General features: G+C 40.6%; 1 protein-coding gene across 1 annotated transcript in view; it reads right to left on the bottom strand.

Moving 5' to 3' along the window:
- Positions 1-27,926, bottom strand: part of LOC104948075 (ephrin type-A receptor 6-like) — a 43,607-nt gene that overhangs the window by 6,335 nt on the left and 9,346 nt on the right. Inside the window, exon 2 of the mRNA XM_010774233.1 lies at positions 24,302-24,366. Coding sequence (XP_010772535.1) covers positions 24,302-24,366 — 65 coding nt within the window. The remainder of the gene's footprint in view (positions 1-24,301; positions 24,367-27,926) is intronic.

Here is a 27,926-nt window from a genome sequence, read left to right as displayed (position 1 = left end):
ATCCGGCCCGCGACTTCATTTTCTGTGGCCCCACAAGAGCTTGCAAAGAATATAATATGTTTGTTATACGGTTACATGGCGATTTACAGAAGCACGTTGCCCATACATGGAGCAAAATGCATCTCAAATTTGACTTTTTTCTCAGATTCGACTTTTGTTCTTCTCAATATGCCTTTTTTCTCAGAATTGACTTGACTTGCAATTATTTTCCCTAGACTTCTGCTTTCAGACGTAGTTAATTATGAAGTTATTACCCTATCCGATAATAATCCAATGCAGAGGCAATCATGTAATATAATACATTATTTTATATATATTAAATATTTGTATACGTATATTTATATAGTCACAACCGGCCCTTTGAGTTCAACCATAATGCGAATGTGGCCCGTGATGAAATTGAGTTTGACACCCCTGCTCTATGGGCTCTATGGCCGGTCCGCGGACCCCCACCTTTAAGCGGCGGGTTCCAGCAGGAAAAGCTGGAGGCCGGAAAAGAGTGAGACAGGTAGCGCGCAAAAGTAATAGTGGAACCGAGAGTGGTATGCCGCTGCTGCGGCTTATATTCAGGTGCGGCTTATAGTCCGAAAATTACGGTACATAAATCATCTTGTAATTTGGGAAAATCTACTTTTTGCAGAAAGCAAGGCTACAGTACAGTAATGGCTGGAATCTAGCAAGTACCACTGCAATTTAAAAATAGATTGAAAAGGTCCAATGTGAAACGAACATGTTATTGTAAATAGTTTATTGTTGGTGGCAAAGATAAATACAGTGAAATCCCAGGGTTATATTTTATCAACAGGAGACTAAATCTGCATACATACTAACCTCTTTTATCTTCTCCTGGGGATCGAGGGACAGCAGCCTCTCCTGCTTTAATTACAACAGGACATACTGTTGTGGTCATACACACAATGTTTCAAAGGTCTTGGATGGGATTGGTTTTTCAGCAACCTCTTGAGAGACTCTTAAAAAGATTAAAGATTTAAATGCCATGAACAACCACAACCAGATTTCTTTTTTTAAATCATCTTTTTTTCAGTGTGTTTCCTATCATCCTCCAAACAAAGCATTATATTCAAAACATTATATTCAAAACATTATATTCAAAACATTACCATCATTGAAATGTAATTTCTTTTAACATTTCTTCCCAATACAAGTTGATCAAGGAATGAACTCAATTTGTAAATAAAACCAGCTATACTTAAATATCATGTTTGACAACGCCGTTAAACATCAGCCAGGCAATTCAGATTGCATTACAGTGTGTCAAGTGAAAGTTACCACTTTGCACCACAAATGAAACTGTCTGTGCAACTTTATAAACACAAATATATATAAAAAAATATAGTGATATCTATTAATAGATCTGTTTTCAAAAATGTTTTAATTTGTCCTTTTTTAATCAAGAAAGATTGCTTGGTGATCTTTAAATAGTCACATCATGTATTTATACGTGCCAGTGTGAGTTCTGAGTATACCCCCAGCAAATAGGGTGATTCTTATCTTGTTTCAAAAGTTTGCTAAAACTTTATCTCTTTTTCCGATCTCTCTATTTTATAATTCCACTGTATTTTCTGATTGTGCTTCTTTGGTTTTCTCTATCTAATCTAATGCTCTATTTGTCATCCCTCTTCCTCCCCTCGGACCCCATGACTCTCCTGTTTGTCTCATTCTTTCTACCTGATGACTTATCTGTCTCCCTCATACACTTTGGGTCTTACACACGTGTGAAGTGTGTGTGTGTTACTGTGTGTGTGTGTTACTGTGTGTGTGTGTGTGTGTGTGTGTGTGTGTGCGGTGGAGGTGTTTCATCCATCACAGAGGGAGGCTCTGGGATTAAATAAAAATCTCTCAATCCCAGTGACACACACACACACACACACACACACACACACACACACACACACACACACACACACACACACACACACACACACACACACACACACACACACACACACACACGAGATGGATAGAGTATTTGCTCACTAGGGAACTTGATGTCAGCTCTTTGACTTTATGAGAAAGGAACAGAAAAGGAGAAGAAAGTAAAACAACTTAAACCGAGTGCAAGGAGGTGAGGAAAAACAAGTGGGACTGAAAAATGAAATTTACTATTCTGGTATTTTGTTATGACTCATGATTATTAATTATCAGTGGCTGGGGATTTTGGCTGCTACGGAAGTGATTTTTTATTTGAACACAAAGGTTTGTGTGTGAGTGTGAAGATGGTGTGTGTGTGTGTGTGTCAGAAGTTGGTCAATAGAGGGCTCATTAGGGACACGTGGGGCTTAACTTGGGGGATTTTGTCAATATCTGACAAGTCATTGCGTCTTACAGTGCCAACAAGGCAATCAATCTTTTGATTGGAGAATTATCGAAATAGATTTTCACTGTGTACTTTAGGACTTCCAATTCAATTACTAAAGGCGTGCCAATGAGGGATATTGGCAGGCCACTGGACAGAACCTGCATAACAATACTGAACAAGTCATACATCCTTTGTATTGACACCCTAGCAAAATTCAATTAACACACTATTTTCCTTATGACAGCCTTATGGCGGAAGTACTCAGCATGCATTCATATACAGTAATGTCCATTTTAAGTTGAACTCCTTTTAGTCACTTTCTCTTTATTATATTTGATATGTTGTTTTGCTGTTTAGAGGTCAGTGTGTCAGGTAGGTTTAACATAAAAGACAATGAAATACTTATTTTGGGTCCAGGAAACACTCCCACCCAACAATTGTTTTTTGTTGTAAAAATAAGGACAATAAATCCTGAATAAACCAGTGTGATGGAAAAGAGCAGTGAAAATTGTTCTAATTGTTATTTTATAATTCATGCATTGGGTTTGATTTGTCTCAGGGAACTTCCTGAATCCACAGGTAATTTTTGGCACATGTAGCACAAATAACTACTAATTGCCATATGGGAACATTTGGCCTAACCAATTAATGACTCTCACAGCTAAAAAGCAGCAACAGACATTTATTATCCAAACATGTAGGAATGTGCTCTGCCCTCCATATCAAGTAAACTAGGTTCTGCGGTTATTTATCAGATGATGTTGTTGTACCAGAGAATGCATGCTCATCTTTTTTCTTTTAAATTGGATGCATTTTGATAAAGCTTTTCTCCTGGTTGTTTGTCACTGATCTTAAGGGACTGATTCTTTAATTAAAAACAAGTAAGATGCAACCCACATTACTCTTGCACACACCCACACAAACACACACACAGTATCCCAGCAGCCATCACCAGCACACCCCTAAATCAATAGGAACAAGTGAGCGGTGAGCAAATGAAATCCAGAGACCCTGTGCTTCTCTCATTCTTCCATCCATCACAGTGGATGGGTAGCCAGCAGGGTGGAGCCTCAGCCCCCACACCCATCAGTCATCCCCGTGGTGCTCTCACAATGTGACACCCTGTTGGTCATGGCCTCAGCCATCCTTCGAAGAAAGCCGAGGGCACTGAAGATAGAGTTCGACCTGTGTGACATTTTACAGACAGCTCGCGTTGGGCTGATGTTTGGAGCTGATACGCGCCGTCTTTGCGTGTTTAAAAAATAAATCATTTTGTATTCTGGTCATGATTTAAAGACCACAGAAAATTAATGATAACAAGGCAATTAAAGTAAGACTCTTCAAGTGTTTGCAGTTCCTCTGAGGCACATTTGAATGCAGGTTTAACAGACTGTTGAGTAAATTACCTCCCACTTCACTTGAACAATTTATTTGGTCTGAAATGGACTCCTTAAAGGTCCCATGTCATGGCCATTTCTACTGATCATAATTCCATTGTTGAGGTCTACTAAAATAGATTTATATTGTGCAATTTTCCAAACTCACATTGGTTTCTCAAACAGCATCTCTGTAAAGTATGTGTATTCACTCTCTGTCCTAAACGGCTTGTTGGAGCCCCTGCCCCCCCCTCCTTATGAGCCCAGTGGCCGTGTGCGAGACAGCGAGACACAGTGAAACCCAGGCCGAAACCACCCCGAACACACACACACACATCCGCAGTCTGGCTGGGAGTTTGTGTGTTTGCTCACACACCGACTCACAGCCTCGCTGCGTCCCGCCGTCTCAGGGAGGAGAAATCGGCGAAGCTGCAGCTGAGAAAAGAGTGAGTGAGTGTGTGAGGAAGTCCGCGGATTGGTCCTAACAGCTCCGCGGACGTAATGTAACGGCTCCACGGATTGGTCCATTTGGAAAAAACCTTCATAACACACAAGGGGACGGGTAATAACCAGAAAAGCATGACATGGGACCTTTAATAATTTAACCAAATACCACTTTCATGTCCAGTGCCTTGCTCACGGCAGAAGGTGAACTGGGACCTCTCCAAGTAGCAGTCCACACTCCATACTTTAAAGGGGACCTATCATGCAAAATGCACTCTTGTACGTCTTTTATACATGAATATGTGTCCCCGGTGTGTCAGGGAACTCACCAATTGTCAGAAAATACAACCCTCTCTCTTTTCCTCTATACCCAAATCTCTAAAAAAGTCTGATACAGACATATCCAGATTTGAATTATTTTCTACGTCACAAAAGGGGTGCTCCGCTTAGTGGTCAATTCTCCACCTATCAGGGGAATGAGAGGTTGGGCCACGGCCGGCCATTGCCGCTCGAAAGCACTGGAGACACTGTAGTACCTATCCCACAAAAGCAGTGAAGAATACTTCCCACGCATGGTTGCCCTTCTGTTTATTCTCCGCTGTGGCTCTTTTTCTCCCTCCCCGAGGCAAGCGTTTGCGCCTCCTGCTTTAAAACAAATGAATAATGACTATATAATCATATGTAAGGGATAATGTGCAGCGACGCGGTCATTATGGGGAAAAGAACACCGACAGGCTTATCAGGAGACGACGCGAAGCGGAGGGATCTAGATCAGCATGAAGCTGTTCTTTTCCCCTTAATAACCGCGTCGCTGCACATTATCCCGCTTATTACATGGCCACATTCTCAACAAAGTAACGATATGATTCCCAATATTAATTGAAATGCTTTTATGGATTTAGAAAATGTTTTTATTGATTTTAAAAATAGTTGGATGTATTGTTTTAAATTGACATGCATCCGCCAAGAAAAATAGTCCGTTGTTACTGTTTGAACTAACGTAGCAACGGCAGGAACTGCCTCAATAGCGTTTTTGCATTGTCGCCGTTTGATGTCTATGTCTGGACCGCTGCGTAAAAAGGAGGGTTTCTGCCCCATTACTTCTCTTCTTACTTCTATAAGAATAAAACACTAAGGAGGGAGATCTCTTTTTCTCCCCCTCTTCTGACAGCCCAGCAGCTGATCTCAAAGCACGCTCCCCTCTCCTGCTGGGGGGCGTGGTCAGCTGCAGCTCACAGAATCAGCCCCCTGCAAAAACAGCGCTGGAAAGAGCAAATAGAGCGAAATGAGGCATGGCTAAAATGCAGGATCTGTTTGGTATTCTGGAAAAAAAAAAACTATATTTATATACTTTATATAGGTATGGCCCTACAATATATTGTTCAAATATAGCATGATATGTCCCCTTTAAGTCTGTTCAGGGACTTGAACCGGCAACGCTACGGCTCAGTCCAAGCCCCTAGTCACTGAGCCACTGCTTAGGACTACCTTATGTTTGACCGATTGCAACAACGGTGTTGTTCTGTTTGGGTGCTCTCTTAAAGTTGTCCTCCTGCACCTTAAACACTGTTACATCATAATTGTAACTTTCTGTTCACCATTGCTTCCCAATCTTATCTCTTTTCTTTGTAAAAGAAACGGGGACCAGCATAAGGCCAAAATAGAATCTACAATTTGCAGTTCTAAAACCAAGACGTCATTTTCTCTAAGTCCACTTCTTCTCCGACAGATCATGCTTGCTTACACTTATTTGAGATGAACAACAACATACAGTATACTGTAACGTTGAGGCATCGAGGGTACAGAAGAGAGAAGAGAATATCTTAATGTATTGCTTAACTGAACTCAACCTCAAGCCAACAACTTGAAATAATGGAGAAAATAAGAAAGTCCAGAGAGCCTGGGCCTGATACAGTGTGTGACAACTGATACACAGCCCAGCGCGATGATCAGGGCCATCGATCAAGATTGTATTGATTGCAGCAAAACAGAGTTTATCTATACAAAATGAATTTGACTTGAGAAGTCACATATATGTTACCTAAAAAAGACAGTTGAGTGGCTGATGGTAAATGTCTTTGTATGATGGACAATAATAAAATAAAAGTGTCACCTTATATGGAAATAAGACACTCCTGCCAGAGCAACGTGCTTTGACATTCAAGTTGTTTCGCCCTGTCAAAAGATTATGTCTTGATTTGTATTTAATTTAATTTAGCATGAGCTGTTGCTGTAACACTTTATGGCATTTAGCTTAGTATAATGACCATTAGGGTGAAGGGATCTGGAGAGGGTCCCAATCTATCATGCACATGTGGCAGCCATAGATCGCTCCTCTTGCTGTTGTATTTAAATCAATCAAGGCTGGCAGTAATGGATGCAAAGCTCTACTTTTAATATTTTATAGAATGGTAAGAAGGAAATATATGGTTCGGCAAGCCATATTTCTTAAAGCTAAAGAGGCTGTCATTTAATAAAAGATTCCCCTGGGGCTGCTGTCTTCATCTGTGACCTCCCACCGCGATGTTAATATAAGATAATCTGTTGCATAGCATGCATGACCATTTCAGTAGTTAGTGCCTAGATCAAGGTTAAACCAAAAAGGATGATATTGGCTCTTTTACATGTCCTACTGACCTCGTGATGCACTGACTTTCTGTGTTCACACTATTGCCATGAATTTGTGGTAGACATATTCATGTTTCCCTTATTATGAAGTGTAGCAACTTTGGTGATCCCTTAACTTTTAATTTAGCACCCTCATCAGGTATTTTTTTTATTAGAAAACAGGTTCCAAGTCGCAGAGCCATGCAGCAGTTCCTTCTTCTGTTGTAAACTTTTTAATTTGTCTGATTTATGACCAAATAGCATCAATAATCACCTTAGCTTTTATTTGTGTTGTTAAACTGTCAAATTAGCATGAAATAGATCAAAAATCACAAATTCATCTGTTTTTTCTCCTTTGAAGCAAAAAGAAATGTGTTTTGATCACCAGTGATATGAAATTAATGTCTCAAATGTAGCAAACAGAATTATAATTGTTCTGAGTAATAGTCAGGTAAGATTGCTATTCTGCATTATGTGATTTTGTGTGATTTTTTCCTATAACACCTTGGAGCAAACGGTTCAACCCTCGAGCTAACAAAAGACATCACCTCCCCAGTATTTTGAACATGAAAACTGTAAGATCGCAAGTAACAGTACTTTATCTTACCTAAACTCCATTGCATATTCACCAATTATAATAAGTACCATTTATCAGCAACATCAAACCCATACAACAGTAAAGCCATCAACGCTGGCTAAGGGCATGAACCTTGTCTCCCTTCAACCTTTTACCTCATCTCATTTGCCTAAACGGTGATATGTCCTTCCCCTCCACACACGCCGACTCCTCTCTTCTGAGCTGACACAGACCAGAGACCTTTTATCTTTTCCCTCACCCCCAGCGACTCAGGCAAACTGTGCGTGGGAAAAACTAGGGGAAAAGAGCTTGTCGTTTTACATATCTATTTTTGCCAGAGAGGCAGGCAGGCAGGCAGCATGGAATGTCAATATGGGGCTCAGCAGCCTCTGACTGATGTGAGATCACAGTGACGGCTGCACACAGCGGTACAACGAACACACACGCACACATTTTGCCAGTGGGTGAGGTAGCAGGGTGTAACCATAGACAGTCTAGATAAGACCAGGTCACCCAAGTAGAGGAAAGCATGCTGCACTGACACACACTAATAGAGACTACCCAGAACATGGATTCAATGACGACTTGTCTTTGTCTTGTACTCCAAACCAGCACAGTTGGCTCAAATCACAAATGGTACAATGCTTTATATTTTACCAAATGAGGTTTCTCTGACATTCTCAGCTCTGCAGTTAGAATTAAAAGCTATTATTTTTCAGATTTCACTACAAACTCAAAAGCAGGGGTGTGAAGCTGACCATTGAGCGGCCCGACCAAAGGCAGAGGCAGAACGTCCAAATACAACCCGGAGTGGGCATTTATTACTCCTTGTGGTACATGACACAGCCTCAATATTACTGTCTCATGTGAACACATTCACCAGCAACAAGGATCTCCCACACACACACTAACAGGAAAACAGAACCTAAATACACACAGGACTAATCAAACCAACAAGGCACAGGTGAGGAGGGAGGAGAAAACACAGGGCACCAGGTGAACACAATCACCAGCAACAGACAAGGCGGGCGGGGGAACACTTTCAAAGTAAAACAGGAAACACAAATAGACAAACTAAAACATAGACAGATCGTGACAAATAGATGCATACATTACATATATTCACATGCTTCCTGTGCAATGTTTTAGCGTGGAACAAATTAATATACTTCGCCAATAATTAAGCTATATAATCCGTAACGGAGAACGAGATCTATGGCCCCAGAGATCACCTCCGTTACATGGGGTCTAACTGGTATTAACTTTACCCAACACTGGAGTTAATGATAAAGAAAACGCTGGCATTTAAAACTGTAGAAAAGGTCATCCCTATCCCATTTTTTCTTTCTCTTGGTTCCAATTCCCTTGTTTCAAAATTGTCATTATTGGTTTGGACCACAAGAAATCTGTATTGCTAAAACAATATTGTATTGAGGTACAGTGATGTTATGCTGCCATTCAGTATTGATTCAGCCATCTAAAAGGAGTCAACATCATAGCATCAATTTACAGTAAAGGTTATGTTGCTTATTACATGTATGATCTGTTCTCTTTTTGCTAAATCTTGATATGGCAATCAATCAGTTTAGATGATGCTGCTCGGTCGGTCTCTGCAGCATCTTGTAATATTTTAAATAAACGGCACAACACTGGGACCAACCAAGCTTTGTCTCAGCAGCTATTTGATATCCTACAAAAATCTCCAAGTGCACCTAAAGGCAGCAGTATTATGAGGAGACAAGCTAGGATTAAACAGAAACATAAATACCTGCACTCTTGTGAGTAACATAATGACTACCACTTTCATTTCTGATGTTTATTTTCATTAATTATTCCGTCCTCCCTCAGTAGACATACAAGATGAAACACACCTGTTTTCACACACGCCTGTTTTCACAGTCTGCTGCTCTCAGTTAAGAAGAGGCTGAGAGAGAGGAAGAGACGCAGGGGTGAGAGAGGGGAAGGAAAAGCTTGAAACGGGAGAAAGATATCAAGAGGATGGGGAAAGGGATAGATGAACAGCAACGGAGGCAAAGACAGTAAGACAAAGACAAGAGGAAATGAAAAAGATTAATCCTGAGCTGTGTGAAACCGTGTATAAGGAAATTACTCAACGGAGGATTCAATTGATGCTTTGGGATAAAAATTTAAAGTGAGGGTAAGAATTTGGATTACTGTAGGCTTAAATTGGTGGGATTCAGTTTACAAACAGTGATTAATAATTACTTACATTTATCATAGCGCTTTTCCAGATGCTCAAAGCGCTTCACTGTAGCCACATTGTTCTTCCAAAGAAAGGTCCACAATATAAAATGAAAACTTCAAAATGTTGATCATAATGGAAGTTAACTTCTCTTTTTGAACGATGTATAATTCAATCTACAGCAATACATTATCCTGACAATGAAACTTTTTTTGCTGTGGAAATGATGACTGTCCGTATCAGAAAGAAAGTGCATTTGTTTGCTTACAGTGCAGACACTACAATAAATTGGATGGCCTCCACATAATCATCTGTAATCTATAATCATCTATTAATCTATGTTCCATTAAGGTTCAACAGCACCATATACTGCAGCCTCAGAACTGACCATACAGTTAAATCAAGACCTCTATAAAAGCGTGTAAACAAAGACTGAACATTATAATGATGATGAAGGTATGAATGATTAGAATCAGTTCATTAGTTTAAGCTATGGTTTCACCTAATACATTGGCAACTGATGCCTCGTAAATGTGTTTCAGTTAAAAACTTTACATGAACTGAACCCAAATTATAAAAACTGTTATTTTCGCATATAAAAGATTATCCTTAGTCTCCATTAGAAGGCTGCAGTTTTCTGAATTTTGTTTTAGGTTTGCTTTCTGGGTTTAAAGTGTGTTACTGTCTTTCCACCCATGGCTTCCTGTCGGTCCGCTTGTGTCTGGTAACAGTAGGAGACATCTTCCCTCAGAGAAGCCATCTGACTCCAGTCTGTAATGCTTAAACAAGCCTGACTGGAAATGAGTGCAGACAGAACGGGATTGTCTGGCCTGCTCGATCAATTAGGACATAGGGAGCAGCAAAGAGATAGGCAGAGAAAGTGTGTGGTGAGGCACAGCTTTCAGCATCCGCCAATTTTGTATAAAATGTTAAGTGCATTTTAGAGAGCTTGCCAGACAAAACATTCATCTCCGCTGAAACAAAATCCCTCTACAAGGACCCATCTTCTAACCCCTAACGCCCCCACATAATGTCCCATGTTGGATCCAAATTCAAGACTGAATTTAGACTTGAGAGCTGAGAAGAAAAGAAGAAATGTCTCCCTCCCATTTGTCTGGCTTTGCTTGAAAAGAAAGGCAACACGGATAAGCTTTGAGGCTTCAGGGGATGACTCGCCAAGTGACCCTGTCGTCTGTCTAACTCTAAGAAGGTGAAGAATACAAATGAGAAGCATCAACATGCAGAAAATGGTAACTTTGAATGAAATGTATACAAATATGTTTCACATAAAAAACAGCAATACTACACTGAAGTATAAACATGCTATAAAGCACAGAGCTATAGATGGATTACTGAACAGGCTTACGGCACAGTCATTTTCAGGGATTTACCAACAAAATGTCATTCATAGAGACACTTACCAACCAGAAAAGTGACAAAAAACAACTACAAAGATGCATAACACAAGTAGAAAGCTATATTAAATTAGTATAAAAGAATTAACAGAAAAAGACACAAAACAACTACAATGAGCAGCCAACATTAACATACTTTAAAGCATGTGTCATGCTTTGTTGTAGGAGAGGTGGTGGGCCTTTTGCATGTCTGGCTAACAATATATTTGCCAGTGATCTGTCTTCACTTCCTCCCCAGATGGGAGTGGGTTTGGAAGCCTTGGAGACATACAATATGATATTAGATGCAGGGACTTGTTAGGATTTAGTGAGTTGAAAGGTAGAAGGGAGGGAGAAAGAAGGCAGCTTTTTCCTGCAGTGCTGTGATCAATCTTCTACCGCAGCATTTGGTTTCAACATGAAGCAGAATTCTGATCCATCCATACCCTCCACTGGTTTGAATTGGGATTGAGGGGGTTTGGTGGGCGAGGGGTGATTTATAGTCAGATTGAATGAGCTGAAATTAAAGATTGTGTTTTACCCTACAGCAGTTTTACAGAAACATGTAAACTACTCAGCTACCTAGAGACATAAGCCCTAATATCATTTGAATCTGCAGACCATGGAAACAAACACATTTCTCCCTGTTCATGGGACTACATTAGACACAACATATTTGTTGATGCAAATTATTTGAACCCACTTTAACCATTGGTCTTTTTGAAAATGGCAAGAAACAATTTCAATTTTCAGCAGGAAAGGGTATGTGACCTTCCCCAGCCAAATACATAAGTATGGATGGTTGTCATCTTTACTGTGTGAACTCCTGCTTAGAAGCAACATTACATCTCTAAAGAGGTGGGAGAGATGGTGAGTGACTGAAGGGTGGGAGATGTCACGCACTTGGGGCAGATTATCAGTTTGTATCAATGAGACCAATTGATACATGAGGTTGTTGTCTCTGTGTGTGATTAGAGGTAGTTAGCGGTAAATATAGGGTAAGCCAGAGATTTACCTGGGTCAAAAAAGGGCATTTTCTTTAAGATAAAACACAATTGGTTCAATGTTTAAACAGTATCACTGACGTAGGCTTCTGATTAGCCACAGCTAATGATCGGGGGCTTGTTCACATAGTGAAAGCTGTGAAATAGTGGTTGATGGAATATATTAAAATACATATTGTGTTAACTTAAATGAAATCTATCTGTGTTCTGTATGCAAAAGAGCTACACAGCTTTTAATAACTTTATATTTTTACGTTTTTGTGACACGAGGCAAGAGTGAAGCCAGGAAAACCCCACAATGCATAGCTCTGTGGGGTTAAAGCAGTGATGAAGGGGTGCCCTGATGTTGGTTGAGGTTAAGGCCACAATCATAAATCGTAGCATCCCTAGTTTGGGTCAAGCAAGGTCCTTTGTGGATTTTTCATTACCTATCCCCCCTTTTCGTCTCCTGTCTCTGCTGTCTTCTACTTCACTACTTCTACTTCACACTCATATGCATTTAATGGCATGATGGAGATTTACAAATATGTTTAGTTGGTGCAACAGTGACATTTTCTTTAAAACATCAACAAACTTAATTTCAATATGTAAGGAATATGATCATTTTTCAAATGTCTACAGTAATGCCTTTGTGAAAGTATTGTGATTTCAGACAGTTGTGTCTTATTATTCATACATTGTTTCAAAACCTTACACTCTTCTTTTGTATTTGAAGACTTTAGTGCGTTAAATGTCATTGGCTTTGGTGTTCCGCAGAATTGCTTGCATTTTTTACGTGATAAAAGGGAGACTTAAATTATATGCGTTTAACATTTACAAATGCCCTAATTAACAGTGCTTTCTTGCATTTTCCACTCTAATGCGTCTCTTCATTTAATCCATTTAACACATATACAATCTGAACTTTGCCTTAAATAATATCTGTTCGGATCATATTCTTTGCCATGGTAAGTGTTTGAATGGATTTCTTTAATATCCCTTTCAGCAGCTCAATGATGTATCCATGTCCAAACAAAACAACAAGTGAATATTAATTTTGATCTATTTGACCCAAAAATAATAGACAATAAACCATATGTACTCAGACTGGGAGTTATATCTCAGTGTGTGTGTGTGTGTGTGTGTGTGTGTGTGTGTGTGTGTGTGTGTGTGTGTGTGTGTGTGTGTGTGTGTGTGTGTATCTTCCCTTGGTTTTCTATCAGACCACAGAGAGTGTGACAAATGGAGGTGTCAGAGCTTGATGGAGCACTGCGATTGCTCTGCTAGGCACAAAGCTATTACAAGACTATATAGACAGCCCCAAAGAAAAATCCTGTTTCAATCAACCACACATAATCTAGGAGACAAAGAAAGATGTTCAACTGTTGATAGAAAGAGTCAGGCTCTTGTCCTGAAGGAAGATCCTTTACTACCATAAAATGTAAATCTGTAAGTATCTCAAAAAGGTAAAGTCAGATTTGTGTATTATTTCTGTCACTCACTGTCACAGCAGAAAGACACCTGAGGATTATCCCAGACATGCACAAGTAATACCCAGTAATACTTAAGAGAATTTGCAAATCATTGGACAATACAGCTCTTTGCGAGTCCTTCTTTTGGTACATTTTCTGCAGATCTTAATGTAAACCAGGTTTTAAAAGATAGATATTATGGAAAAATGCTAGCAATACACTTTGCTTTTGTTATCTTTAGAAACAAATCAATTACTTATATTTGCCATCCTACATCCATACAGAATGCCTTATTCAGATCTTTTCCAAGAATTGTATTTCCACTATTTTGTATTTTAACCACATAAAACCATTTAGACATGTTCTTATCACCAAAACTAAAATAAGTACATTTCTCAAGGTTCTCAAAGGAAAGTTACAGTGCAGATTTCTGGCATTTCAAATATAAAAGAAATGACAGAGCCTTCTCATTGCACACTGGAATAATTTTTCCTCTGACATCTCAACTTATATATTATTCAATTAAAAAGCCACTTGTCATTTAGCAGGACTATGTACATAGAGCTTTCCAAGGCTTTAAAATATTTTTGACACAAAAGGCTTTAAATATAGGTAATTCAATTCTTGTAATGTGAGCTGAGGTTCAGGTTTGGAATACAGTAGACATGCGCCGGTGCCACTGTAATATATGTATCTGATGCAAGTCAAGTGAGACAGACAGCAGTAAACAGCCTAGTAGAGATAAAGCACCGTGACCTTGGACAGGTGTCCTCTAACTGGGCCACCACACTGCTCTTTGAAGTGTATGCGCGCAAGAGAACGTGTACAATAGCATGTGTATCCACACAACCTTGCCTTTGTGTGTGCATGAACAGATAGAGTGAAAGAAACACATCTTCTGCACTTGAACGTGTAGAGTAAGAAAGATAAATAAGTGAAAAAAAATCCATTTGTAGGAACTTCTTCCTGGAAATGCTCGTGTTCATAAGCACGCTGTTCTGAGTGTTATCCCAGAGGAGCATATCCAAACTCTTCCTGCCCGACTCACTGCATTACCAAATCATCTCTTGGTTTTACATTTCTTTTCACCAAACCAGATTTCCTGCTCTCTGAAACCATTTATAATTGCATTGTTTACCAAATCGTTTATTCGATTAGTTCACTGTTTAATGATAGAAAATGCTAGAGAAGGATTATATAAAAGAAGTCAGACGTTTTATTCAGGAGTTCTCATTTTAACAATATAGCACCAATTGATCATGGAACGGGGAGTTACGTATTGCATGCGCTGCATACACTGAATGAGCCAGCCCCTGTCCACCAGTATCTGTAAGTAGGATAGAATAGAGCCCAACGTACACGATAGCGGCTCGAGACTCCTTTCACCATCGCTGGAATCCCGCCCACTTTGGCCTGTAACAGGCTGTGGTGGATTCTGCTATTGCTGCTTGGATAGTCTGAATAACGTTGTCAGACAGCCCCACCTGTCTCAGCCTGTCCCTCTCAGGAGCCAAGCCTGGAGAGGTTGGCCCAGAGTGGGTAACACCCCTATTGCACCTGCTTCCTGAGACAGCGCCCCCCAGACCTGAGGAATCGTCCAGGGCTGGCTCACCATCATCTGTGTCACCTCCGCGTACCACGGCACCAAGCTGCAGCAGTGGAAAGGCGTAAAGCAGCTTTCTTGGCCATGGCTCGTGTGCAAATGCGTCCACCCCCAAAGGCGGATTGTCCCACCGGGCCAGGGAGAACCACAGGGCACAGTGGCTGTTGCGCCGATTGGCGAACAGGTCCACCTCTGCTCTCCCGAACTGAGTCCAGACCTGCTTCACCAACTCCGGGTGAAGCCTCCACTCGTCTGGCAGGAGCCCGCCTCTCGACATGAGGTCGGCCCCCCCGTTCTCCCGTCCCGGGATGTGCAGGGCCCTTAGAGACAACGCCTTCTGTGAAGCCCACCCGCGCTTCGTCATAATGCAGTTTCCACTCAGTCATAATGCCCCTGCACTCGCATAGCGCTTTGATAGCACTTCCTGCGGTTTATCACACTCACATGCGCACACCTGCTGTTTGCCTCCTCTACTGGAGTTACAACTGGGGCGGCGAGTGGGGAATCTGTACAGACAACATTATGGTGATTACGGCTCACCGGTTTGGGTGGTAGCGGAGGGGGGAGCAGTAGACTCACACGCTCCGCTGCCATGGACATCACCAGCGGGAAATCCTGACGGGCAGATCTGCGCCGTGGACCCTTGTGGACGCCGGACTCAGAAGTGCCCGACAACGAGAAGACCTAGTCTTCTTTCTCCTCGACGAACGGGGCCGCCCGTCCCGTCGGAATGGCGAACACGAACGGCACCTCCTCTGCCACCTCCTGGTCCTGTGCCTCATCCAGCAAGACATAATGCGGCTGGAAGTGTTCCAGGCGATGTTGGCGTCTGAGCCGCGGGAGTGCACGACAGGCACTGCAGGACGGAGAATGTTTGCTGTCCTCCACAGCGTGGTCAGGCCCCAAACACTTGAAGCACAAGCGTGGGGATCAGCGCCCGCAAATAAGCCCAGGCATGTAGGGCAAGGCCGATGTTCAAGGAGTGGTGAGTCCATATTCTTTCACTTTCTTTTATCTATCTTCTTAAGTTTAGCTTCAGTTGTTGCTGCTCGCTGAAGAGAAAAATAATGACGTTCGGGAGGCGTACCCACCATATATACTGTGGGCCTGCGCGAGCGCTTTCAGGTAGGCTCGCCCTGATTGGCCGGCTACGTTTATGCAACTCAGTAGGTGAATGCACGCACAGCATGATAGAGAGTAGTACCCACATAGTCCAGCAGAGGGTGGAGCCTGTGTGATATATAACTANGTGTGTGTGTGTGTGTGTGTGTGTGTGTGTGTTTGCGGTGTGGTGATGAGGCCCATGATCGTAGCTGCTCATGCTAGCTTGTCTCAGCTAAAGGTGGAACGGAGATTTGGTGCGTGGAGTTCAACTCTGAACCTATCTGGGGTCAGAGTTCAATTTCACGCACCAAATCTCCATTTCACTTACATATGTACATACAAAATGTGTGCTTTTAAAATGTTATATTCAATATTGTCATTTTAAAAATAAAAATGTATTCAATAATTTTTTTAGACGGAGCTCCATGGTGACTCCAATTTCCCCCCTGCGGGCGACTTAGTGCCCGCGGGCACCGCGTTGGCTACCCCTGAACTAGAGAAAAGACTGTAATTAACTATTTATTTAAGCAGTCTATACAATTGACCAAGATTCAACAATGTCAGCCTTGTGAGCTACTTATCTTTGTCTGTATATATGTATGAAGGTCTGTCTTAATGGCTGCCCGACTGTCTGAATATATAACTTCTGATTATCTGCCTTTCTGTGCTCTGTCATGATTGACTGCTTAAATACTAGTACAACTGTGTAACTGCATGTCTAACTACCCATCAAAAATAAATGGACTCTCGGCTTTAACCTCTCCCTGTCCCGCCGTCTGATTTTCTCTCTGCCTCTCTATGTTTCCCTCTGTCAGACTCCTTTTGGCCATGCATTTAGAGCAGGAGTCTTCTGCCAGCATTTACCGGCTCATCTTAAACCAAAGAAAATGCACACCCACCAAGTTTTCCCTGCCAGTGAATTTATGTCAATATGCAGCAGAGGGAGGACGAGGGGAGGTGGGGAGGGGATAAGAGTGGTCAAACTAGGAAGGGTGGAGGGAATCAGGAGGCAATAGTACAATAAAGGTTTGACAGACAAAGATGATTTAAGAGAAAGAGAGAAAAAAGGATTTGCATCACCTCTTGGTAAGCAAAATAACACTAACACTTACGTATTCATCTTTGCTCAGGGCTAAACAGGATAAACACTGGAATTATAATTCAAAGTGAGAAATAAATAGATGCTCATCTGATCATATCTTTCATGGATAATTGCTGCAAGAACTAGAAGCCCTGACATTAGGTGCATAAGCTTAAAAAATGTATACAATATGTAAAAATGGGATATTTAGAATAAGAAATTGGCTGATCACTTCACTAGAAAATATCCCATCTCTGTTGGTCTTGGTTGAATGTAAAACTCAAAGAATGGTTATACAGAGTGATACTTCTCTCTTTAATAAATACTTATTGGCTGACACCAACTTGCAATGAGCAAACTGACTACCTAGCCAATTTTCATTTTGGCCGTTACTTACAGCGATAATGCAAATTAAATACAGCCGATATGATCTGCCAGCGGCTCTATTTGTCATTTCCGTCAGAGAAAGCCAGCATCAGCAATAAAAGATAACTTGTGAATTGTATTCAGGTACGCAACAATGGTCAACAGACAGTTTAAAATGTGTTCTTCAGTTTTAACTTAAGCGAACATAAGACCAAAGACACAGATTCTTTGTATAAAATTCCCCATTTTGTGTTCCTGTGAGAACATTGAGGCCGAGCAGAGAAACATTTCCTGGTAGTTGCATGTGTGAACAATAACCCACACATACTCTGATGAAGATACCCAATTAAGCTGTCTAACTCAGACTGCTGAAGATCAAATGTGCTTCTGAATACTTGTTTTTAAACATGAAGACTGTAAATGTTGTATCCCCCTCTTTTCAGCATAGTTACCATTTTTTAACAGTTTTGTATTAGGCATAGTTTCTAGAGTAAGCAAACTTTTTTACAAGCGGTATATTCATGTATAATGATATATTATTAATTTATCAGATGAAGATTCTTTATCAAGAGTAAACTTTGGACATATTTGTAGTGGAAAAATAATGTTCTCAAGATGTCTAGAGCCTCTTAAGAAACAGGTCCGTCTAAACTCTGCCTGTCGACAGGAACCACACATCGCTTTTCTTCTGCTGCTTCCTGTATTCATGTATTCAGTGCCTGGCTGCATTCAGCAAAGCGCTAATAACTTCCTCACTCTTCCCTTCCTCTATTCTCCTTCCCATTTGCATCCATCCAATGTCTTACCCCCCCTCTTCTACTCCCTTTCTCTAGCTCAGTCTCACTGTATTCCTCACACGGTGTGGGTAAGCCCAAAAAGCTGTCAGAATCTGTTCTGTTGTCAGCGAGATGCCGAGTGGGAGCGCATTAGATATTGGCCTTGGTGTGTCCCTGACAAGAAACAAGCCAATTAAGGAATCCCCTGGCACTGTTTAAGCCCGGTTATGGCAGAGGTCCCTGAGACGAACACTGGTGTGCTAAATCATCATACCTTTTTTATATCAGAGCCTCCGTGGGGAGAAGTGGAGTGATTCAGGATTATTCCCTTTTTTTTTTTTTCTTCTATCTCATAGCGCTGCCGGCCATCACTCAGCAGCACGCCTTAGAGAAGTTTATCTGAGCTATGAAGGACACTGACATACAGATTTCCCTCCTCCTCTCTGTTGTGCGGCGCTCACTCTCAAGGCTAATAGTATTAGGGCTGGAGGAAGTGCTTAGAGATAACCCTAAGGTCGGGTAGTTGCAAACAATTACTGTGGTTAAATATTGCAATAAAAAAGATTAAGGATTAGTATTGGGGTAAAGGCTTGAGAGAGCGTGCCTTCACGAGTGTGTAAGTACTTGTATGTGTGTTAAGTGTGTGAGTCATCTTATTCAATGTTGCTCTTTATATCCAATCACTCCTTGACATGGCCTTCTATCTTCCTCTGCGTCACTTTCTCTGCGCATGCCCCCAAACTCAGAGCCTGAATCTGACGGCAATCCCCTGAAAATGTTCCCAGTATCTGACAGACTGATTGCTTTAGAGGACTTCAAGTCAACGGGCTGCAGTCTTAGCTTACTCTTGTTGTATTGAAAGAATGATAAAAAAGCGAAGTATTATCAGGGTGTGTCATCAGACAATGACACAATGGGAGGCTCAAACTATTTGGCATTGATAACTGACAAAGATAATTTGCTTTTACAGGCCGTCAATCCCAAGTCCATTGGTTTTTACCGTTACAGCTTTCTACTCTAACAATGGGGATTACATTGTATGTAACATACAACATTATAGCTAGCTGTTACAATTAGAAACCTTTTAAATCACTTTCAACCTGATATACTTACCACTTCAAGTAGGATTATATAGCCTTTACCACTTTAGTTACAAAAAACAAACAATTAACGTTCTTTTTTTTAATGGAATCAATCATCTCTTACTGTGTAATTTTGCTTACAATTACCGACAGGTTTCTATCTTAATGTAATACCTGCTTTATGGGCAACCATACATCAACAAGATCATCTCATGAGGATAAGACACTCAGAGGACCTTCAAAGGAAATGGGCAGATCATCCAAGTTTAGCAAAGAGGCCTGCATATCAGCAGCAACTGATGTAGAGGACAAATGTATAAATGCACTTAAAATGACCTTATAATAACAAAGAAAAACGACAAAACACACAGACACATACACACAGACTGAAACACACAGAGACAGACACATACACACAAATGTCTCGCTCTGAGCTGAGCACTAGTGAGGCATCAGGGTTGCACAGCCTAATATTTGACTGAGCTGTGTTCGGGCAGCCAGCGCTGTGCGCTGCTCCTTACATAACGCTGTGTTTATACGCCCCCGGTGGATCTGACTTATCAGCTGCTTGGGATCTCTGAAATTGATCAAAAATATAATTATTCCCTCTGTATGATGAACAAAGATCAGTCTTTGTCGTCCAACTGGCCTATGCTCGGTTGGCATTATGATGTCAATGAGTGAAAACAAAAAAGGCAACATGAGGCATGTGTAATCCCTTAAAGCTGTTTCATGTAATTTAATAAATAAAGTGCTCCTCTCTATTCTCTGCTCCCCCCAATGACAGGAAAATGACTCATGCATATTTCAGCAGTTTGTCTGCCTGTTCTGAGTGGAGCTTATTGTGGCTGCTTTCAGACGCCAAATGAACCCTCTTTTCCTTCTCCTCTCTCCTGTCTCTCTGTCCTTCACCACTCCGATGCCCGGTTCGTAATCACAATTCAGCATTTCAGGAGGAAAAGCATTAGAGTAGTAGAGACACACATCTTTGCCTCATGAAAACAACATCAACATCAGTATCAGCTTGCCTTTGGCGTTCTCAAGTACAATTATTAACTTCTTTTTGAGGAAAAGTTTTGCTGAGTCAAAGTCCTTGAAAGACACGGTATGGATCAATTGCTGTTCAATATGCACAAATCTAATGAGTAAAACCTTTGAGGGAAAATGTGTTTTTCTAACTCTAAGGATATTCCCACATTCAGTAAAGTCATTAACAAACATAACAACAGTCCTCCTTGTTCCCCTTGTGGGCCAATTGAAACAGGTCTATTTACTTTCCGAGCACAGCAGGTATAACATAATCAAAGGGCACCTTGCACTGAGGGCTGGACGTATATCGTGTTTACAGTGTGTAAACATTTGTTTGCAGCTTTCCAGTGAGCAGACATGTCTGTGATGTGGACCTACATGCAAATGCATTCTAGTGGTTGGGGAGAACAAGCACAATTAAGTAATTGATTGAAGTTTCTCATGCTCTGTTTACACGAGAACGCAAACGGTTGTATCCGCTACTTTTCTCTTTCGTATAGCCCGTTCGTTCACACGAGGCCGTAACGGAAAAGCGGAAACGGACCCCGCAAACGATAACGGGTCCCAAGGTGGATAGATCTGCAAACGGAACGCTCTGGGGGGCCAAACGGCTCCGTGTGTACGCCCTATACGATCATTTCCTGATAACGATGAAGCCATAGCCCCGCCTCTCCCCACCTCTGCTGCTCACTGCTGTAGCTGCTGTCAGTAGCTACTGCTACTGACCATGCTACAGATGTTAGTGCAACATCTACAGCTCCTCTACCACAACCATCAGCAACAAGTGGACATGGAGAATTACATGAACTACATGTTTCTAAATCCACTGCAGGGCATAAACAGAAGGGCAACCATGGCAACCATGCTCGGGGTTCTTCTTCGCTGCTTTTGGTGTATTTTGTGGCGAACGTACAGCGCCACTTACAGGCCCGGCATATGTACTACAGCGTGTCCAGCGGTCTCGTGTGAACGGAATACTTTTTTGATATCGTATTCGGTTCCTTTGCATTTCGTTTGCGTGTAAATGGGGTCTCAACCTTTTCCTGTAATTCTTACTAATGACAACTATTCCCAGTTTATGAGCCCATAGCTAGAAAATCAAAGTCCTGCACTAAGAATGAACTTGTTCACTACCTGAAACATCTACATCTTACCTTTATTTTTATTTATTTATTTTTATTTAATAGTTTATTTGAACCGGGACAATGCACATTAATGAACATTTTAAACAGAATAATGCTTTGAAATGTAAATGAGCCGGATTTTAGCTTTGAGCTAATTTCCATCCGTAGTCCCGTCACATACAACATTTATGAACCTATAACTTTTACCATCTCCACAATGTCTTTCAAAAGCCGAAAAGATGAGCATAAGTAGGAAAAGACAAGCACAGATTTAGCATATATATGTGTCTAGTATGTGGAATTTGCAAGGCTAGAAAGTGTTTTAAGCTTTTTCTTACAAGATCCAGTTTCTGCAGCAGAATTTCAATCATTTGTTTCATAAATGAAATCCAAAATGTTCATTCCACTGAAATTAAAGCACCACAATATTGTTATGATAAAAATAAATATAGTGTTTTGTTGTCTGTACATTTATGGGTACAAGGCTTCTGTAGCTAATTGCTCATTTGGGCTGCACACATTGTACTGCAAGTCTTAACAATAGATTTTACATTTTGGAAATATGGCTGGTGCTCTTACCCATAATTTCCCGCAGTAAATGCACAGCTAGAGTATAGGGCTTCTTTGCCTTACTCAAGGACACTTCAACATTGTTGTTATTGGGTATATGCAGAACCCCATAGTGTCATATGATGAGAAGCTGGCAGACCACCACTGTGTACTTCTGGTTAACCTTCCTCTTCAACAAAACCACTCGCCTTCCTCTCTTTACAAGCACTGTTTAATGGCATTTGATAAAAAAATCAGCCATAAATATACACCCCAATTTCCACTTCACCTTCAAATTCATATCATACGACAGCTATATTCCTGGCAAACTCATCATCACGTAATCATGCTGGAAAAGTTACTACATATTACATTATTTAAAGATGTGCATTGGGCAGGACTGACGGACAGCAGTTTATATCCGGAACTAGAAGCAGTGTGTGACTCCGATAGGCAGCTACACGTCGTGCTGCTGTATCGGCCTGATACCGGGCTGTGTCTAATATGGTGGGGATTGACTTCCTCTTGCTAGCTTCCTGGTAGTAAAGGGATTTTAACTATTTTACCTCCCCAGATATTCACACCTTCCCTCAGGCCCTCTGCCCTCCAAGCCTTAAATATTAATGGTAAAATCGGAGGATAGTGGACAAGTGAGGATGGTGGAGGGCTGACAGCTTAATCATGGTAGAGGCAGCTTCCTTCTCTACTCTCCCTTAACGCTGTAGGCGGCTGTCGCCACGACCTACATGATGTAATCACCTTCATAACCCTGATATAGGCCACCAAGGGCCTGGCAGGGAGATATAGAGGGACAGAAAAGAGCTGGGGGGACCTTTGGGATCTACCAGCAGAGGATCCTTTTAAGTCAAAACTCAGAGAGGGAGTGGAGTCGTAAGGATAGTGAAGGACACTATAGCGCTGCAAAAAACATGAAAAGGCTAAAAAAGTTGTTTTTACTGCCTGATCTCTCAAATACAACCTCAGCAAAAGTAAGAAATATTGCCAGATCTCCAGTGTTGCTACTTTCCCCTATTCAGTCTGCCTGTAGTCACCTCACCACATTTGTTTCTCTTTTGACAGGTATTGCATTTTTATATGGGTGATATAAATCGTGGAGATTCTGTGAATACCTACCTACCACATCTCAGCCCCATTTTGTAAACCTAAAGACGGATAAAATGTATCATACAAATAAGACATTTGGGAGATTCTACACCCTCGAATGCACTGCAAGCATGGCTGTATTGGCAGCAATCAACTATATCATTTAAAATAAATTGAATAAAAGCATCTCTATTACATCATGAAACATTCACAACTGAAGAGATATGATCTACATTTTAGGGCACAACTTCATTAAATAAATCACTTGTCATTTTCAGAGCCACTGCATAAAAGAAGGTTTAGGGAGGCATTTTGTTGAACATTAACCATGGTTTGGTCACCTTTTTTATACTGAGAACATAAGAAGAAAAACTAGGACCGAGTTGTCAGAGGATAGCCTATGCCACCATTCTGTAATACGTTTTCATCTCCGTCAATTACCCTGACAGCTCAGAGAGGGATGGGTATTGATGCAGCATGAAGTTTTTGATCTGAGGATGTTACAGTTTGTTGTCGGAACAACTACAGTTCATTATCATGATACCTTCAGTTTGGCACCCGCTGCAATTTCCAAAGTTTAGATTTTCAGCTAGACAAGTTACTGAGGGGAGCCGTAGGCACTTTCTGCGAGAACAAAATGGGATTACCCTTTTGTGAAGTTGACGGACCACAAGACTGCATTTGGTACAAGACATGTATTCATTGTTTCTCCAGTATCTGAGAGGCAAACACATTTAAACTAAAGAATTGAACACTAGGTTTTTGCAGTAGGCAGTGGAAGTTAGCTTTGTGAGCATTGGCTGTTCCTTTAGTGAACATTTAAAGAGTCAGTCAAATATTTCACTGGACCTAAAAAGGGACACAAATAATTGATGGGGGAAGTTTGAACAGCATAAGGGAAGCTTCCTTAGAGACCATGGCTCATTATCTGTCAGTATTTCCCAAGTGGACTGAAGGGTCTGAATAAAACCAGTGATGTGAATACGAAACAGGTCACTGCTACCCATTTGGACCTGTTCAAATCAATATAATTGATTTAATTGATGCAGAAATAGTCATGTGTTTTCAACAAGGTCCAATAAGTAGTGCAAGAGATGGCCTCCTTACCCCGTTGATAGGATACGTCTTCCATCCCAGCTCTCCAAGAACAGACGTCGTATCCAGCAGCACAACTGAAATGGAAAAAGAAGCGAGAGGAAAATGCAACCATTAGCAATCTGTCAACACACAAAAAGTCCTATTTTGGAACTGGAAATTGAAATATCAGTCATAAACATGTTCATTTAAACTATTTGTATATTAACAGAAATGAGTTTCTAGGATGAATATTTATGAGCGTGGTGGCGTGTGCTGTGGGAGCAACATTTTTGCTACTTGCGACATGATTTGGGGACTGATGGATTACAGTGAGATTGCTGTCAACAGTCCATTCCCTCCCCTGATATCACTTTCTCCCATCCTCAGCCTTGCTTCAATCTCACTGACAACATGCTCTTCTTCTGCCTAAAGCTGTTCGAGATATACAGTATAAGCGGGGATAGGTCTCTGCTCAACTCAATGAAACTTACTGCAACTTATATATCCTACTATCCTGCCTGGTACGGTTCTTAGGTATGCTTATTAGAGCTTCATATTATAGTTTTCCATAGTAAAATAGACAGGGATATTAATCTTGGTGCAGAATAATAAACAATTTCAGTTCACTATAACTTTACAGGTATTGTAAAAAATTTCCCCCTCTTAAATAAGAATAATGCTAGCCTTTTTCATCATTTTGTCTAGCTCTCAAGGACTATAGGTTTAATAATTCAGGAGGACTGCATCTCTCCAAGTACAAGTTATTTACAGTGTAAAGGAGCAGACATGGTTAACTGAATAACACCACTAATAAAAAATAAAATAAAAAGTAGCAACAACATCTGACCTCGTTACTGTTGTGTTTTATACGAAAATAAGATCCTTGAATGTAATATTGAGCCAGTCCAGTCATCTGTTCTGTGTGGATGACATAGATATAAAATAAATGTGAGTGATATCTGGCAGAGAAACAACACTCGACTCAAGAGGCTTGTTAAAATACTCACATGCTGTGAGTCATAAAAGACCATTCGCCAAAAATCTCATCTTTAAACTTGTCCTTGAGCAGCCATTGACTTAGATGTTAAATGTCAAGATGTGGATCCCACAAGCTTTATACTGACACTGATTTCTGACTATCATTGGTATTCTTCTACTTGAAACGACAGTTTTAAGTATCAGTCAATCATTAATGTCCACTTAGAGCTCTTTAAGTGGTCCTTGGGGGCCTCGTTATTCCAACACAAATGTCTATCAGGGACAGTATCTCCATTGAAATCATTGCTCACCAATATCTCGTTACTTGAACTGAACGTACAACAGAGAACAATGCTCTAAAGATATATAGATTTGTGAATTCCAATGTCAATGCTACAGAAAAGTGATGTTTATATCTGTGAATGTAATCTGACAAGCTCAAGGCAAGCATAAAGGATGGAGCATTTCTGAATGTGTCTGTTCCCAGTTAGCCAGTACACCCCTGATGGAGCGTGGTTGACAGAGATTTCATTTTGTGTGCATTTATGCGTCTGTCATTCCCAACTAAATGCTTCTCCATTCCCCCTCAGCTCCCATAAGATGCAACGCAGTGACAAAATGTAGCATGTTCTGAATTGGATGAATCAGGTGCATCACAAAATCCAAGAGTTAAGAAAAATATCCAGTTGTCAAAAACTGCGACAAATGAAGAATACAAATCTCCTAACTGATCATTTTCTGAACTGCAAATGCTATGTATCGAATGCCCTTGAAGAGCATTTGTAAACATTCATATTGGGCTCATGAAGCTTCTCTTTGATGATTATAGTTAAATGTCACACGTTAGATAATGAGTTGCTGCTCTCCTTATTATAATACCAATGATGTCTTTCACATTTGGACACTGTTGCCAGACATGGAATGCCAAAAAGGGGAAATGTGGAAATTCACTATAATTTTTAAATCCATAAATGTAATTTACATTTCATTTGTTTTAATGTTTGGCCACCGGGGCCAGTAGAAGAAGCTGTGAAAAATAAAATACCAGCTTTTAAGTTAATGTGGCAAACTGTTGCCTATTTACATACAAAGTACAGCAAATATAAGGCAGCATTTGTATTTATTTTAGAGCAGTGCTTCTGGCCACTCACCTTGTCCAGTATTACCGGTAACTCTTTTTATAGCTCTTACATTGGTCTCACCTAACTGAGGGAGATATCTAGTTCTTTAGCTGTTAAATGCTCCTTGTGTCCGTTTGCCAAATGGTGTTGCAGCTGGTAATCTAAATTGAGTTCATTAGAGTATTTGTTGTGCTACAAAACGGCTGCCTGCGGCATAGGTTGATTAGAGTAAAGTAAAAACAAAGTTTAGTTGCCAAAAACCAAAACAATTAGTAAAAAAGGCCAACATGCTCTGCATAAGTAAAGGGATAGTCATCTGGATGCTCATCACTTTGAGAGACATATTTTCCATCGTACATTTAGTCAATTGTTAATATTAAATAATTTTGCAGCCTTAACTAGATGTTTGAATCTCAAAAGATATATGTGGTATATGCCTCTCTAAATGTGCGTAACATTTGGATACGCGGATACATATATGTGCACGTGTGTTTGTATATGTATATATGAAGATTGTTAAGAGTAACATTTGATGTGAAATCCTTATTTTACTACTTAGGCACACATTCTAATTCTGGTCTCATTGCCTTACCAACCAAAAATCCATTGACATATGCAGGGAGATGCAAAAGCAATGAGCTGCTGAGGTCATATTAATAGAGTGGGAACTTGAGAGTGCCAGAGAAAATATTCGGTGACCAAATGACTATGTGTGCTTCCTGAAACCTGGGTTATAGGGTTAGGGTTTTTAAGGAGAGAGAAATGTTTCTCCCTGAGATTTCAAGGCGGCATTAAAGACATTTCATCTGTAAAAATCTATGACTCACAGCTGGGGATTGGTAAAATGTGAGTCCCTGAGCACAAGGGAAGACACAAGAAGAAACACATACTGTGCAGCAGGAGTAAAGGAGAAAAGAGAGATAAGATAAGATAATTTCTTAAAGTATTAGACAGTTTACTTGGCAAATATGCATTTTTATCAATACAACATTTTTGTTCATGAATGATGAATGTTATTAAATGATATGTGTTGGCTGTAAATGTATCCTTTTTCAGATTGCAATTAACTGTGAACCCCAAACGGTTACTTTATTTGCTTCAAAAACCCCATTAGTCTAAACCAGTGGTTCTCAACCTTTTTACACCAAGTACCACCTGAGAAAATAGTTGGCTCTCCAAGTACCACCATATGACCAATGTTAAAATACAGTCCGTGCAGGACTCGGAGGCAAATGTAATTATTATTTATTTATATCTATCTATCTATCTATCTATCTATCTATCTATCTATCTATCTATCTATCTATCTATATCTCTCTCTCTCTCTCTCTCTCTCTCTCTCTCTCTCTCTCTCTCTCTCTCTCTCTCTCTCTCTCTCTCTCTCTCTCTCTCTCTCTCAGTGAGAATATAAAGGACAAAATAATAACTTATTCTCACACAACAAATGTCAACTGTACACACATGTCATTTCCTGGACCTATACCAAAGTGTGAATGTAGGCCTCCTGCAAGAACCTACATCGTAACAGAAAATGTCCTATTGGGAATTCAGTTCCA

Source organism: Notothenia coriiceps, unplaced genomic scaffold, assembly GCF_000735185.1.
Source record: "Notothenia coriiceps isolate Sejong01 unplaced genomic scaffold, NC01 NC01_scaffold00013625, whole genome shotgun sequence".
In the NCBI taxonomy this organism is placed as follows: domain Eukaryota; kingdom Metazoa; phylum Chordata; class Actinopteri; order Perciformes; family Nototheniidae; genus Notothenia; species Notothenia coriiceps.
This window is presented reverse-complemented; position numbering and strand designations above follow the sequence as displayed.